This window comes from Hemiscyllium ocellatum, chromosome 12 (assembly GCF_020745735.1).
Source record: "Hemiscyllium ocellatum isolate sHemOce1 chromosome 12, sHemOce1.pat.X.cur, whole genome shotgun sequence".
NCBI classification, from domain to species: Eukaryota; Metazoa; Chordata; class Chondrichthyes; order Orectolobiformes; family Hemiscylliidae; genus Hemiscyllium; species Hemiscyllium ocellatum.
The window spans coordinates 77468053-77484704 of record NC_083412.1 but is presented as its reverse complement, the minus strand read 5'-3'; the positions used below and the strand labels follow the sequence as shown (position 1 = coordinate 77484704).

The following is a 16652-nucleotide window of genomic DNA, read 5'->3' as shown; positions in this document are numbered from 1 at the left end:
AATGGTTGTTTTAAAGTCAGATGTATAGCACAAACACATGCCCTCCGGTCCAACTCGCCCATGCCGACCAGATATCCCAATCTAATCTAGTCCCATTTGCCAGCACCAGGCCCACATCCTTCCAAACCCTTCCTATTCATATATCCATCCAGATGCCTTTTAAATGTTGCAATTGTACTAGTCTCCACCACTTCCTCCAGCAGCTCATTCCACACATGCACCACCCTCTGCATGAAAATGTTGCCTGTTAGGTCTTTTTTATATCTTTCCCCTCTCATTCTAAACCTATGCTCTCTAGTTCTGGATTCCGTGCACCCAGGGAAAAGAACTTGTCTATTTACTCTATCCATGCTCCTCATGATTTTAAAAACCTCTATAAGGTCACCACTCAGCTTCCGATACTCCTGGGAAAACAGCCCCGCCTATTCATCCTCTCCCTATAGCTCAAATCCTCCAACCCTGGCAACATCCTTGTAAATCTTTTCTGAACCCTTTCAAGTTTCACAACATCGTTCCCATTGAAAGGAGACCAGAATTGCACGCAATATTCCAGAAGTGGCCTAATCAATGTCCTCTACAACGTAACATGACCTCCCAACTCCTGTACTCAATACTCTGACCAATAAAGGAAAGCATACCAAACGCCTTCTTCACTATCCTATCTATCTGCGACTCCATTTTCAAGGAGCTATGAACCTGCACTCCAAGGTCTCTGTGTTCAGCAACACTCCCTCAGACGTTACCATTAAATGTATAAGTCCTGATAAGATTTGCTTTCCCAAAATGCAGCACCTCATATTTATCTAGATTAAACTCCATCTGCCATTCCTCAGCCCATTGGTCCATCAAGTCAAGTTCCTCAAATGCACCTCAAACAGTATACTAGTTCTTCAGTGATGTATCAAAGTGTTGACTGTTTGGTTTTTAATTATTGACCAAATTAATTTCAAGACTTTGGAATGTAGCTCAACCCTACAACATTCAGTTTTAAAAATCAAAATGCTTCCACTAATCAAAACTAATACTTTATAAATAATTTTATTCCCTGCAAATTGTGAAGTGCCTTCCTTTCTTCACCTTCACTTTACTACTAATTGGATATGACTAAGTTGCAGATGAGATCCTGGGATAGCTATTGGAATTCAAGGTCACTATTATTTCTCAAACTTACCTCCAGAAACTCCAACCCAAATACCTGGAGGGATACTGACAAAATATATGGGAAATATTTGTGAAAGTAAACTTTGGAATTGGTGATTCCTTGTAGACATTATTTTTAAAGAAATATTTTCTGTGCACTGCTTCTAATTCTTTCGATTACTTAAGGAATATTTTTCATGGGAGCTTTCAGCCATCTTTCAAGGTGAAAAATGTCAACTAATTCCCTATAAACCTATAATACCGAAAAGGCTTAATATCTTGATTGTACTGCTGTCATATTAAGATAAGTGTTGACACTCAAGTGAAGGCTAGAGTCCAGTTTTCAACAAGTCCACAATTTATGAATCAAACTGTGGACTTGTTGAAAACTCAAACATATTTATGAATCAAAATAAAATATTTAACGTAACAAGTGTCAACCTGTAATCGATTTCTCAACAGTTTGCAGCATGACTCAAATGTCTGCCTTAAAAAGAAGTTTGCTTTTAAAAAGATTCAACATTCAAATTTGAAATAGAACACATACCTCTTGTAAATGCTCTGGCAAAATGTGTGGTGGAAAGAAGGCATACTTTATGCATCGGTATGTGCAATATATACAGAATAAGCATCCTAATGTCACACCAAAAACAACCACCAGTGAGATAATAAAGGTTACACCAATCTGCCACCGTGGAATAGTACCTATACAAAATTAGAAAGAATACCACCTTGAAATGGATACCATTTCTTCAGAATAACTCCACAAAATATATTTAAAGAGCACATAAAATGCAATAAAACATCCCAAGTCACATGACAGAAGCATTATGGACTACAATTAGATTACTTACAGTGTGGAAACAGGCCCTTCGGCCCAAGTCTACACCGATCCTCTGAAAAGTAACCTACCCAGACCCATTCCCCTACATATACCCCTTCACTTAACACTGCGGGCAATTTAGTATGGCCAATTCACCTAACCTGCACATTTTTGGACTGTGGGAGGAAACCGGAGCACCCGGAGGAAACCCATGCAGACACGGGGAGAATATGCAAACTCCACACAGACAGTTCCCTGAGGCGAGAATTGAACCCAGGTCTCTGGCACTGTGAGGCAGCAGTTCTAACCACTGTGCTGCCCCATGATATGAGAATACTTAAGGAAACATTGGGCCAGGTGACTTCAAGCTTAATCAAAGTGATGGTCTTAAAATACTATCTTAAAGGAGGAAATAAGGTAGAGGGGTGAAGAGGAAGGATATTCAATAACTGAGGGTCTAGACAACTGAAGGTGCAGTCACCAACTGTATAGTGATTAAAATTAGGGATGTTCATGAGGCCACAATTAAGGGACTGTAGAGGGTTGTGGGAATGGAAGAGATTGCAAAGACAGGGATTGGCAAGGCCAGGGACAGATTTCAAAACAAGAATAAAAACTTTAAAACCAAGCCATTGCTTGATCAGCAGCCTACAGAATAAAATATTCAATTTAACATTACTCAGTTTGCTATATTTAACTTCTTCAAAAGGATTAATTTAATACAGTATTTAAATAAAAGACACCTAACTCTATAGAGTCTAATTAAATTAATTTCTGGTTTAGTACCATATTTTGAGTGATAGGAGAATGGGACTTGGTGTAAGAAATGGACAGTGGAGTTTGGATAAACTCAAGTTAGACCATAAGATTTCAAGGGATGTAGGACGGAAGTAGACCAATTTGGCCCATCAAATCTACTTCATCATTCAATGAGATCATGGCTGATCCGATAATCCTTAACTCAACTTTCCTGCCTTTTCCCCATAGACCTTAATTCTCTTATAGATTAAATATCTGTCTATGTCTGCCATGAATACACTTGATAATCCAGCCTTCACAATTTGAGGAAATTTACAGATTCACTATTCTTTGAGAGAAGCAATTCCTCCTCACCTCTGCCCTAACTGGTAACTCCTAACTCTGAGATTATGTCCTATTGTCCTAAATTTATGGAAAATACAATATGGGAGACCAGCAATGTGTGTATTGGAGCACTAATGTCTAGAGGCAATAGACATAAATGAGGGTTTCAGCATGAGTTGAATTGAGACTGGGAGAAGCGGTGTGATGTCAGAGGTGGATAGGTAGCCTTAGTAGTGGCATAAATGAGGCAAAATAATTAAATCAAATCACCACAAGCACCAAAACACCTTAGTGCCACTGGATAACTAATACATCGTGCTTGATTTTTCTCAGAGTGGAAAGTGTGGGGTCTCGGCAGCAAATGAACTAATGGCAGCGTGAACAGTAACAAACAAATCTGCCAATAGATTGAGTAAAGAGGTTGAAACAGAATAATTTTTTGCCCCCTATCTCACTAGCTTCTCTTTACACCTTCAGTTGACAGTTTGACTGACACTGATTGAACTAAGAGTGCAAATCCTTTGAAACAGAACTGCTTGAGCTGCCAGACCACCTTTTGACAGCACCCCAAGCAAAACTGCCCTTCTACTGAGACAATATGATTCAGTCAGAAAGATTACTACACTCAATATTTTCAAAATTCCAACCCAAATAGGAGCAGAGACAAGACTAAGCATGTTTGTGCAAGTTTAACATTGGCCTGCTCAATCACTTGGTCAGGGAAAGCATATGCTGTGGAAGCATGGGAAGTTAAAGAATAAATTATTGCTATGGGTAGTAGGTGTTGAAGACTGGGGTGTGTTTTTTTTGTTATGCAGTACAACTACTAATATTTTTTAAAAGAGATATAACTAAAAGCATACCTTTAGTCATTTTGCATACCACCTCACTAAACTGTCCTTCCACTCCAATTGTAGAGCTGAAAATCTGAACACGCAGACAGTATGTAGTCCAAGGTTCAAGTTCCAGTGACACTAGTGTACGCGTGCTGTTTTTCACCTGTAATTTAAGTAACTAAGTTAATACAGAATTATAAATCAAATTAACACACTGTTCATTTTGCTACATTTTATCACTCCAAAGAATTTCTTCATCACAGTATACAGATTGAAAGCATTTGATTCTTCAAAGTCGATTGTATTCTAACTAATTAGCATTTTTGCACACACAGCATCAGGTAAGTATTGAAAGTGAAGTATTGATAGTGAAACCACATTTTCATGGTGGGATATGGCCAGCAAACAAAATTATATTAGCAACCACTGCATCCATGGATGAGAAAGGAAGAGGCATTGTCAATTTTATTTCATCGAAAAAGAAGTGTACTTTGAAGAGCATTCACAAAGTTGACACTAATATCCTGACAGCTGGAAGTTTTCAAGTGTTTAACCAAGTGCTTGGCAATCTTTTCGGTGACTAAAATGGAGGTGGAATGCAGACAATGAATAAAACTGTCTAAAAATATACAAAACAGAAAATATACCAGATAAACCTATGAAATGACTTTCTATAAAGTGGATGCTGACATTTCTCTTAACCTCAGGGATTAGATTACTTACAGTGTGGAAACAGGCCCTTCGGCCCAACAAGTCCACACCGACCCGCCGAAGCGCAACCCACCCATACCCCTACATTTACACCTTACCTAACACTATGGGCAATTTAGAATGGCCAATTCACCTGACCCGCACATCTTTGGACTGTGGGAGGAAACCGGAGCACCCGGAGGAAACCCACGCAGACACGGGGAGAACGTGCAAACTCCACACAGTCAGTCGCCTGAGTCGGGAATTGAACCCGGGTCTCCAGGCGCTGTGAGGCAGCAGTGCTAACCACTGTGCCACCGTGCCGCCCACGGTGGGATGGAGACTGGTTATCTGATAGTATGAGACTGCTCACTCTGATCCTGACGTCAACACAGTAGTGCTGAAAGTGAGCAATCTTGGTGGAAATTAAGTGGTTTTAAAAGATTTTTATGCTACTTGTCAATTCAAGCAGCCAGGTTCAAATACACTCGAAGCTCACAAATAGCAGGCATGACTATACCATGAAAACAACATGGATGTATGACAATTAAGGACTTTCAGTGTGCTTTAAAACAAATTAAATATTCTTTTTGAACTGTAGTCACTTATGCAACATAGGAACAATGACCAAAGCTTCAAAATGAATATGGTAACTATTAAAGGTAATGAATGCATAATAGATAAACAGGGGAGGTTATCAAAAGCCTCTTTAAAAGGTACTTAAGCAGCGCAACCTATAAAGAGGAAAAGCAATGGCTTCATTTGTATTACTTGGCACAGATTACAGTAGAAATATTATATTTAAACTCAAAATCTTTGGCAATATTTGCACATGGGACCACCATGTCCAATTTTGATTGTTACAGTGAAGGATCTTGATTCTGGACATGTGACACAGAATGATCTAAAACTTTGAAGTACTTGGATAAGTTCAAGAGTTCAAAAAATTGGGATTATTCATTTCCAACGGTATTAGATTAAGTTTTAAAAAATGATATAATTGAATACTTGCAGCTTTGACTATGCATAAAAGGTCATTAGTTTGAAACTCACTGAAAACCAATGTATTTACAAAGAGTTAAAAATCAGACCCTTTTAACTTTTACTGCAGCTTCATGCCAGTTGAGAATTTCCAGCACTTGCTGCTCTTCCTTAAAATTAAAAATCCAAATATCTTCCCGTTACATTTATTCATAGAACTGCAGAGCTGGAATGGTTATAGCAATAATGGCAGGTAAGTCCATGAAATGATTTGAAAATAAATAAAAACAAATTGTAACAGAAGTGTTGCTGGATAAGGATCCAATGTAGTCCATGAGTAAACTAGGATAGGTGAATGCAACTTGGTGCAAACGTTCATTTAGTTTAAGATTATATAAGATGAAAGATGGTAGGCGATTGGGGAACCATTGGAACACTGAGAACTAGTGATCCAAAGACACAGATTATGGTTTCTGCTGATTAACTGCGGCAGGGCAGACAGGGGTAATGTTTGCTTGCATGATTAAACAGCATTGCTAATAGGGTGCATATGAAATTGGAAGCTCACAGTAGTCATATGGGACATCAGATTTGTGATGCGTTTATTTCACTCTCAGACACTCCCCAGGGAGAATTATTCTGCTGTAAATTATTAGTTGCAATTGAAGCAAGTTAGGGGCAACCAGAACTCCTAGTGCTGTCTGGAATATTTCTTACTGATTTCTTTTAAATTGGTTATTTAAGAAATAGCATTGCAAGTATGTAGAAAGTTGCTCTGTTAATTGGATGAAACAGGATTAAATGGACCCAACTGCTTTAATCCTGTTAAAATTAAAATAAAACTCCTAATAGAGTGTAATATTCTATTTTTTAAACATCAACCTCATTGACTACAGTTCAATTCCAGATATCAAACAGACTATTCTAATTTGAATTGTTCTAGTTTAACAGCTAGCAACATCTTTTCTTCTTCATTGCTCCATGAACATGTGCAATCCTATCAACAACCAATGACAACAAGTCTTTGTTGGCAAAGCTGCGATATAAAAACCGTCACAGATTTGCAAATCCTTGTATGACCTCAATTCACATCAATCCACCCCTCAACTCAAACTGCTTCCAGGGCAAAAGATCCTTCAAGACTTTTGCGCTCCCCCAATTCAAGCCTCTTGCACATCCCTAATTTCAACTGCTCCACAGTGGCAGCCATGTGATGAGTTGTGAAAATGCAAAAATTGAATTCCTTCTATAAACTGCTGTCATTTTTTTCCCTCTTTTTCGAATGCTCTTTAAATCCCCCCCTCTCTCTACAGAACATTTCTAAAAAAAAGGATTGATCAGTGCATCCGTTGTTCATTCAGTGAAATGTCAAACTCCCGTGAAGACCTTGAGACTTCTTACTATAAAGGCTGTGATAAGACGGGATAAATCCTCCTGCTTAATTTAAAACCAGCAACACAGAAAAGAATCATCCTGAGCAGTAATCTGTAAAAGTCCGAGTGGCCAAGAACTAAGTAAAAATGAACAACTTTATTTCTTAAATAAAACAGAATAATTAACTAACGACTATTTACAATTTCTTTCTCTAACCTATCTTTTACCTTCCCTTCTATAATACTACTGCGAATCCTCTTACAAGGATGCCTTCCTTGAAGAAGCTCTCTTCCTCCCTCTACAAGGATTTCAGTGAGTCCCTCCCTCACTGCACCCCCCAGGTCATCTCCTCTGCTCGAAACGTCGAATTCTCTATTCCTGAGATGCTGCCTAACCTGCTGTGCTTTGACCAGCAACACATTTGCAGCTGTGATCTCCAGCATCTGCAGACCTCATTTTTTACTCGAAGATTTTAACCTACTGCGAATGAATTCTCTATTCCTGAGATGCTGCCTAACCTGCTGTGCTTTGACCAGCAACACATTTGCAGCTGTGATCTCCAGCATCTGCAGACCTCATTTTTTACTCTTCTATAATACTAGCCAGATAAAACTCCCAATTAAAATTTACAAAACAACACTTCTTATCTCAAAACCAGGCAGCTGTACGCTCGTCTTCAGTGTTTCCTGTGTCTTCTTTTCTCCTTGTTAGAAATTTCTGTGTCACAGGTTACTGATTGAAAAGATACTTTTAAGAGAGATATTTTCTCAAGCAGTCTGTTAAATGCCAGGGCTTGGCAATTCTCAGCTGTTCAATTTTCCCCAGGTCTTATACCCCAGAGCATTGGATTGTGTCAGCTTTAAAGATTGTCAATAATACTCAATTCAAACTTGATTGGAAATTGGTATTTTTTTGCAGGGTATGATTTAAAATGATTGGCTGAATTTGAATGTGTTTTGGTTTCCAGGTAACAAGCTAATCAAGTTGCTCGACCAAATCTAAAGCTGATTGGGGGCAGATGTTCGTAGGTAAAGGGATAGTTGGAAAATGGGAAGCCTTCAGAAATCAGATGAGTGTTCAGAGAAAGTATATTCCTGTTAGGGTGAAAGGAAAGGCTGGTAGGTATAGGGAATGCTGGATGACTAAAAGAAATAGAGGGTCTGGTTAAGAAAAAGGAAGCATATGTCAGGTATGGACAGGATAGATCGAGTGAATCCTTAAAAGAGTGTAAAGGCAGTAGGAGTATACTTAAGGAAGAAATCAGGAAGGCAAAAAGGGAACATGAGATGGCTTTAGCAAATAGAGTTAAGTAGAATTGAAAGGGTTTTTACAAATACATCAAGGACAAAAGGGTAACTAGGGAGAGAATAGGATCCCTCAAAGATCAGCAAGGCAGGCCTTTGTGTGGAGCTTCAGGAGATGGGGGAAGAGACTAAATGAGTATTTGGCATCAGTACTTTTTGTGGAAAACAACATGGAACATATAGACTAAGGAAATAGATGGTGACATCAGGAAAAATGTCCATATTATAGAGAAGGAAGTGCTGAATGTCTTGAAATGCATAAAGGTGGATAAATTCCCAGGACCTGATCAGGTGTACCCTAGAACTGTGGGAAGCTAGGGAAGCGATTGCTGGGCCCCTTGATGAGATATTTGTATCATTGTTAGTCACAGGCGAGGTGCCCTAAGACTGGAGGTTGGCTAATGTGGTGCCACTGTTTAATAAGGGTGGTAAGGACAAGCCAGGGAATTATAGACCAGTGAGCCTTACATTGCTGGTGGGCAAGTTGTTAGAGGGAATCCTGAGGGACAGGATGTATTTGGAAAGGCATGGACTGATTAGGGATAGTCAACATGGCTTTGTGCGTCAGAAATCATGTCTCACAAATTTGATTTGAGTTTTTTGAAGTAGTAACAAAGAGGATTAATGAGGGCAGAGCAGTGGATGTGATCAATGGACTTCAGTAAGGTGTTCAACAACATTCCCCATGAGTGATTGGAGGCCTGTGACCAGTGGATTGCCACAAGGATTGGTGCTGGGTCCATGACTTTTCATCATTTATATAAATGATTTGGATGTAAGCATAAGAGGTATAGTTAGTAAGTTTGCAGCTGACCACCAAAATTGAAGGTGTAGTGGACAGCAAAGAAGGTTACCTCAGATTACAATGGGATCTTGATCAGATGGGCTGAGATGTGGCAGATGGAGTTTAATTTAGATAAGTGTGATGAGCTGCAAATCTTAGCAGGACTTATACACTTAATGGTAAGGTCCTAGGGAGTGCTGCTGAACAAAGACCTTGGAGTGCAGGTTCATAGCTCCTTGAAAGTGGAGTCGCAGGCAGATAGGATAGCGAAGGCAGCATTTGGTATGCTTTCCTTTATTGGTCAGAGTATTGAGTACAGGAGTTGGGAGGTCATGTTGCGGCTGTGTAGGATATTGGTTAGGCCATTGTTGGAATAGTGTGTGCAATTCTGGTCTCCTTCCTATCGGAAAGATGTTGTGAAACTTGAAAGGGTTCAGAAAAGATTTACAAACATGTTGCCAGAGTTGGAGGATTTGAGCTATGGAGAGACGTTGAATAGATTGTTTTCCATGGAGTGTCAGAGGCTGAGTGGTGACCTTATAGAGGTTTGTAAAACCATGGTGGGATGGATAGGATAAATAGACAAAGTCTTTTCCCTGGGGTGAGGGAGTCCAGAACTAGAGGGCATAGGTTTATGGTGAGAGGGGAAAAATATAAAAGTGACCTAAGGGGCAACTTTTTCATGCAGAGGGTGGTACGTGTATAGAATGAACTGCCTTAGGAAGTGGAGGAGGCTGGTACAATTGCAATATTTAAAGGGCATTTGGATGGGTATATGAATAGTAGGACGGGTTTAGAGGGATAAGAGCTGGGTGCTGGTAGGTGGGACTAGATTGGGTTGGAATATCTGGTTGGCATGGACAAATTGGACCGAACGGTCTGTTTCTGTGCTGTACATCTCTATGACTCTAAGTGTTACATACATTGTTGCCTTATTGAGAACACTTGATGCAATGTCCAGTAGCTCTGTTGCTTTTAACTCTCAAAGTACACCCACATCTTCATAACAAGGCACTGTTCAACATATTTGAGGAGAAAGTGAGGTCTGCAGATGTTGGAGATCAGAGCTGAAAATGTGTTGCTGGAAAAGCGCAGCAGGTCAGGCAGCATCCAAGGAACAGGAGATTCGACGTTTCGGGCATAAGCCCTTCTTCAACATATGTAAACTGTTGTTGCTCTGCCTTGTTTTCCCCAAAGTAAACAACTTGAACAAAAGCCCTTCCTGACGAAGGGCTTTTATCCAAAAAGTCAATTCTCCTGCTCCTTGGATGCCGCCTGACCTGCTGCGCTTTTCCAGTACCACACACTCGACTCTAATCTCCAGCATCTGCAGTCCTCACTTTCTCCAACTTGAACGAAGATACATCCTACATTTCAAGAATGGCCAAAGTATATATTGATGTATTTTTAATATAAAGCAAGTTTAGGTTGGGCCACAGCTTCACTAATAAATGCAAGAAAAAGAACTATTCACATTTCCAATATAGGCTAACAGGTTATAATTGTAAACATGTGCTTCACAGAACATACATGTATAGTTTTGTTTAAATATTTTTTCCAGAAGATTATCCTGTATTTAATATCTTTGTAAGTTTTCTGGATGGATTTGCTATTTTCTGTTTGTGGGACTGAGATGTAGACGTTAAGAGTATTTTCATTTGAGTCCACTTGTATCGACGGAGGACCAATTTTATCTGTAATTTTAAAGAAAAGATTCAAATCAATGATTAAATGCAGAATTACTATTAATACTGATTTATGCAGATAATTTTAAAAACATTTACTTCATGAATAATTTAACTGTACTACAATGTTGAATCTCATTACAAGGCTATCACATTTTGATCCTGGCCAATTATATATTTTAGTCAGAAGTTCAAAGTTCTAGATTCATACAGAGTCAGAATTACTTTCTGATGAGGGGTCATTGACCTGAAACATTAACACATTCTATTCTGTACTATGCTCCTGACCTATTAAGGATTTTCATCATTGTCTGTTCCCAATTCCTAGTAATTAGGATGGTGAGGTAGACTTAAATGTCATCAATAGAGATGTGACAATTGATAGCTGATGGATAATATTGCCCAAAGGGCAGCATATAGATGAAAAAACAAGGAGACATCAAGAATAGAAATAGTTACTGATAGCTTCTGGCTGTGATAGCTAACAGAACCAGGAACTGTAATCCCAGACGGTACAGAAGCATTGCAGGATGTTGCAATCAACTGTGTTGAAAGCTAGACAAGTTGAAACAACAAGGCAAATAGCTTATCCTTGTCACACTTTTATATGATGCCATTTGACTTTAAGAACTTCAGTGGAGTAAATACTGGATTGGAAAGAATCAAACTTTTCTGGGAAAGACAAGGACAGATGTGTGAAGAGACAGGATGTTGAAGGATGTGCAGGGACAGGAAGGTCGGAGATGGGGTTCAAAATTCAAAGGACAATGGAATTAAGGGTTGGTTTGTGAGAAGAGGCTGATGGAGGATTTCTAGAAGATACACACATTCCTGAAGACAGAGAACCATTAATAATATCAAATAACATGATGAACAAGAGGTAAAACTAGGAATCTATAAAGATTTATGCGAGATAGGCAAATCTGGCAGTGAAAAGCTGAACCAGCCATCTGTCCTAAGCATTCAAGCCCATGTCTTTTTAACTTAAGGACTGGTGTTAAAAGCTAAATTGGGACAACGACCAGGGAGAGAGAGATTAATGGTTATAATGGGAGCAATGGCAAGGGTGGAAATGAAGATGTGGTTAAGATGATCAATAACTGAGAAATGTTGAAATGAACAGAGAGTCAAGGGCCATTTAAGCTAATGTACCTTCTCCATGCTCTTACGTCCTTCCGGTATCTATTCTCATAGAATCATACCTTATAGAAGAGACCCAACAACCCATCAAGTCCACACGGACATAAAAACTACTCTAAATCTGCACTAGTCCCATTTTCCAGCATTTGGTCCATAACCTTCAATATTATGCCATTTCATAATCTAAATATTTTTCTACTTCAACTATTCTCCGAGGCATTGCATTCCAGTTCTCCAAAATTCTCAAATCCCCACTTTCAACTTCAAATTACGCCCCTCATTATTTACCCTTCGCAACTAAGGAATCAAGTACTTAAGAAAAAACTGAATGGATTGGGTTGTCAGGTTGCTGTAGATAAGTTGGATCAAAAGATATGTTTCTGTGCTGTATGACTCTAATAAACAAGAGTTAAGAGTTTGATCAACTCTTAGCTTTGGTCCTCATAAAGGGGGTCAGTGATTAAATCCAGTCACCATGAAGTCAGCGTCTTGGCTAGTCAGGGAACATATGATGTAGCAGAACTCTCTAACCAGTCTGACAGCGTCAGGATTTCAAGTGGAAAATGAAGAATGTAATTTCGTGTTATGCATGGACCCAAAGTACTCCTAATTTGGCATCATATTCAGACAAGTCACAACAGATCGGGCAATTGGAAAAATATACTATTGCTGTACTTTAAAGGGTGACATAGATGGATAGAATATTTTGTTTGCACTTAAATCATAATTTTTCTGAACTAATGACATCCTAATTAAAGTCACACTTTATAAAAACTCTTATAATCCTTAACCTGCAGCACAAATTCATTTGAAAAGTAGCATGGTATGTCAAAGTATCACAAGCTATTACCTGTGAACTGGATTATTACTTATGTGGTCAGACTTGAGAATACACAAATGGAACCCACTGAAACACTACTTAGACTGTCATGCTGCAAAATATTACATTACATACTTTGCAAAGTCTTTGCATGAGTATCACAAATGACACTGTTAGTGTAGAGACAAAAATAAAGTTGGCTTATACTGAATATGCACTTGATGCAGAATCCTTAAAGCTAGCAGAAAGGTTTCCATTCCAGCAGAATTGCCATGGATTGAATTCACATGCCAAAGGTAGAAAGCCCTAGTGGCCCAAATATTGTTTGATTTTAATCTCCAAAACGTTTCTTACTGTGTTTATAGGGTGCAAAGCATGCTGATTTCAACCAAGCCGATGTTTGATTCCCCTGTTGTGCTCGTACACGGAAGGTATAGCTTCCCAAAAAATGGATGTTCTTTGAAGTTAAATCACACTGTGTTTCGTTGATGCTTTTACATCCCTTCACGTCTGCCCAGTTTCCAACATTACTAAGAAGAAACAATTAACAATTCAGTGTATTGCTACAAGTATGAGTTATGAAAATATGTTTCAGGGCAATACTTTTAAACAAAGTATAAAATAAAGGGGTTATTAAACTGTTCTGAAGACTGCCTAACAGGTCTAGGTTGAATAGCTGTTAAAGATTAAAGGGAGACCCGTTGCTTCACTGGAAAGAACATTCAAGCTGTTCATGCCTAAAGGCAATGATAGGAGTGTCTGTGTTTACACACTTTCCACTCCTAGGCAGGTTGCGAATGTCAAGTTAAATAGTTATAAATAAATGTATTTTAAAGTATAAGATAAAATACAATTGGGATTTAAACAATACAAGGGTAGAAGACCCATGCGATACACATTGATTTGGAGATGGGAAGGGCTTCGAAGACATCCTGGCAGATACACACAAGGGATTGGGAGGGAGTGTGAAGCTACAGGCTGAAAGACTCTGCCTTGTAAAGGAGAACGCAGGGGGTAGTTTACACTTAGATTGAAATGATCAAATTAATGGGGATTTGAAAATAGACTGGAAAATATGCTTACCTTGTGCTGGAAAGAAATCTCCAGGAGAAACCTGACCATGTAAAGCTAATTTGAGATCAAAATTAACTGGCTGGGAAATGAAAAGTATTGAAGTAGGCCTTAAGAATCAAGAATGACCCTGGGCTGGTTCTGGGAAAAGTGTCTGTTTCCTTAAGGGACAGATTGAAGTATAACTGTAGCTGGAGAGCTGGAGTAAAGGAGAAAGTTTTGTTTTGTGTCTTAAAGCAAGTTTTAATCGCAAGTTCTGAGAAGATTTATAGTTCAGGTTGAGGTTCTGGATGTAGGTTTGCTCGCTGAGATGGAAGGTTCATTTCCAGACGTTTCATCAACCTACTAGATACCATCTTCAGTGGGTCTCAGGCAAAGCACTATACATGATTCCTGCTTTCTATTTATATGTCTGGGTTTCTTTGGGTTGGCATTGTCATTTCCTGTGGTGATGTCATTTCCTGTTCTTTTTCTCAGGGGGTGGTAGATGAACATCAACTAGCCACAAAACGACATGACCCTCTCTCACTAGTATCCTTACATACAGATAAGCAAGGACACCACTTCGACTGGGACAACACACCCATCTTAGGACAAGCCAAATAGAGACAGGCATGAGAATTCCTAGAAGCATGGCATTCCAACTGGAACTCTATCAACAAACACATCCATTGGACTCCATCTACCACCCCCTGAGAAAAGAACAGGAAATGACATCACCACAGGAAATGACCACACCAACTAAAAGAAACCCAAGCATATAAACACAAAGCAGAAATCATGTACAGTGCTTCACCTGTGGCCCACTCAAGATGTTTCTTAGTAGGGTGAAGTAGTGTCTGGAACTGAACCTTCCAGCTCAGCCAGCAAACCTACATCTAGTCTAATCAATGTTGCTTGTTGCAGTAAACATTGCAAAAGTTGAAACTTGTGTGATCCTTTAGATTAGTGAAAGAACTCAGCCTTCTTTGAAATTCCATTTCTACCATTGTAACAAAATGATAAAGTTTATTATTTAGTACAAACACAATTTCATTTCAAACAAGCTGAATAAACACAATAAGGCAAAAGAGGCTTAATTCAATGACATGCAAAATAGTAGTGTCCACCAGGAAGCCAATTCATGTGCTGCTTATGATGAATAGTCAGAAGAACAGTCAGAATGTGCCACACAGAAAATTAGGACCATTTTGACTACACTGGGAGAGTGAAACAGGAAATATGGTTACAGATAGAGAAAAGGACAGGGCATAGAAAAAGCATACATGCAAATTAGTTTTGGAAATTGCAGGGTGATTATTATACCCACATTATCGTGAATTTTTTTATTATGTTCACACCTTTTCACACATACTTACGTATTAATGTTCATTTTGTGGTTTACTTGTGCTTCACAAATTCTGGTAAGACCAGAGGATACAAATTTAAATAAATTGAAAACATATTTTACAGTGAACCTTTCACAGTTATGAATCAAAAAAGACAAGCAGGTTCACAGATATAAAATGTATCGAAGAAATTGACATATATCTAGATATTAGCCTGACTGCTTATAGCGGGAAAAAAAACAAATACCAACTTTTTTTTTAAAGAAGTTTTTTTCTTGGAATATGGAGATTGCTGGCATGGCTACATTTGTTGCCCAACACGAATTGTCCTGGAAAAAGTGGTGGTGAGTCAGCTTCCTAAACCCCAGAGTAGATATGGTTTTCCATTTTGAGGTTTCTATAACTACTTTGTACAACTGAGTGACTTGCCAAGTCATTTCAAAGACCAGTTAAGAGTCAACCATATTTCTGTAAATCTGGAATCATATGTACGACAGAGCAGGTAAGGACCAGGTTAGGCTTTTATAAAAACAAATGACAGTTTCATGATCACCATAACCAAGACTAGCTTTCAATTCTGAGTTTTTATTAATTGAATTTATTAAGTTTAAACTCCATGAACTGCTGTAGTGGGATTTCAACCTGAGCCCTTAGAAAATTAGCCAGAGTCTCTGTATTATTAATCCAATTACATTACGACTAAAATAAAACCAAGAACTGTGGATGGGGGAAATTTAAAACCAAAACAGAAGTTGCTGGAGAAACTCAACAGATCTGACAGCATGTGTGGAGAGAAAGCAGAGTCAATGTTTCAGATCCAGTGATGCTTCATTGGACCTGAAGCATTGACACTGCTTTCTCTCCACAGATGCTGCACACCCGAGTTTCTCCAGCAACATTTGCTTTTGGTACATGACCATTATATTACTGCTTCTCCCTTGGAGTTACAAAGTGCAAAGAGACAAAAAAAGAGTGAGATTTCTCATAATAATTTGACTCATCCAACACAAGAAGAGTGCTTAGTGATGACTAACCAGGGCATGATGCTCAACACCACCTATGTGCTAATTTAGTATTTCAGATCTTCATATACTCATCAACTCCCACCTATATATCCAATGGCTGTGAAAGATGTCAACAATTTTTACTAAGCTGGATGGAGGTAACATTTCCTTCAACAAATCAGAATGCACCTTGTGTGTTTTTCCTGTCACCAGATTCAAATGGGTGTCAGCCTCTGGTCTACCAACATTTACCAGTTTGCAGCAAAGCCAAACACAGGACTATGTTGAGGATAAAGAAAAACATGAAGAACATAACAGCTGAAATCAGCAGCCATAGTTTTGAACATGAAAGTGATTTTGGTGCCAAATTTTGGTTGTGAGCTTTCACGGTTTTCCAGTGATTTCCTAAACCTGCTTTCACAGGGCAACTTAAAGGTACCCTTGCAAAGCCAGACAATCAATCCTTAGCACAGTCAAAGAACTGAAATATTTTGCATCATGAATACCACCATGACACAAATGACAGAGGTTATCTTCAATCCTTATGATAGCATTGAAATCATTTAGATATTAGGTTATTACCTTGAAA

The 16652-nt window shown here is 38.8% G+C and overlaps 1 protein-coding gene across 3 annotated transcripts in view; it reads right to left on the bottom strand.

The window, feature by feature from the left end:
* Nucleotides 1-16652, bottom strand: part of LOC132821147 (interferon alpha/beta receptor 1a-like) — a 38743-nt gene that overhangs the window by 8223 nt on the left and 13868 nt on the right. For 2 of the 3 annotated variants that reach the window (XM_060833739.1, XM_060833741.1), the window contains 5 exons: nucleotides 15090-15131; nucleotides 13015-13190; nucleotides 10546-10709; nucleotides 3910-4045; nucleotides 1688-1845 (listed from right to left, as the gene is read on the bottom strand). In XM_060833739.1, the coding sequence (XP_060689722.1) occupies nucleotides 1688-1845; nucleotides 3910-4045; nucleotides 10546-10709; nucleotides 13015-13190; nucleotides 15090-15131 (676 nt within the window). The remainder of the gene's footprint in view (nucleotides 1-1687; nucleotides 1846-3909; nucleotides 4046-10545; nucleotides 10710-13014; nucleotides 13191-15089; nucleotides 15132-16652) is intronic. The other variant, XM_060833740.1, reaches the window with a different exon arrangement.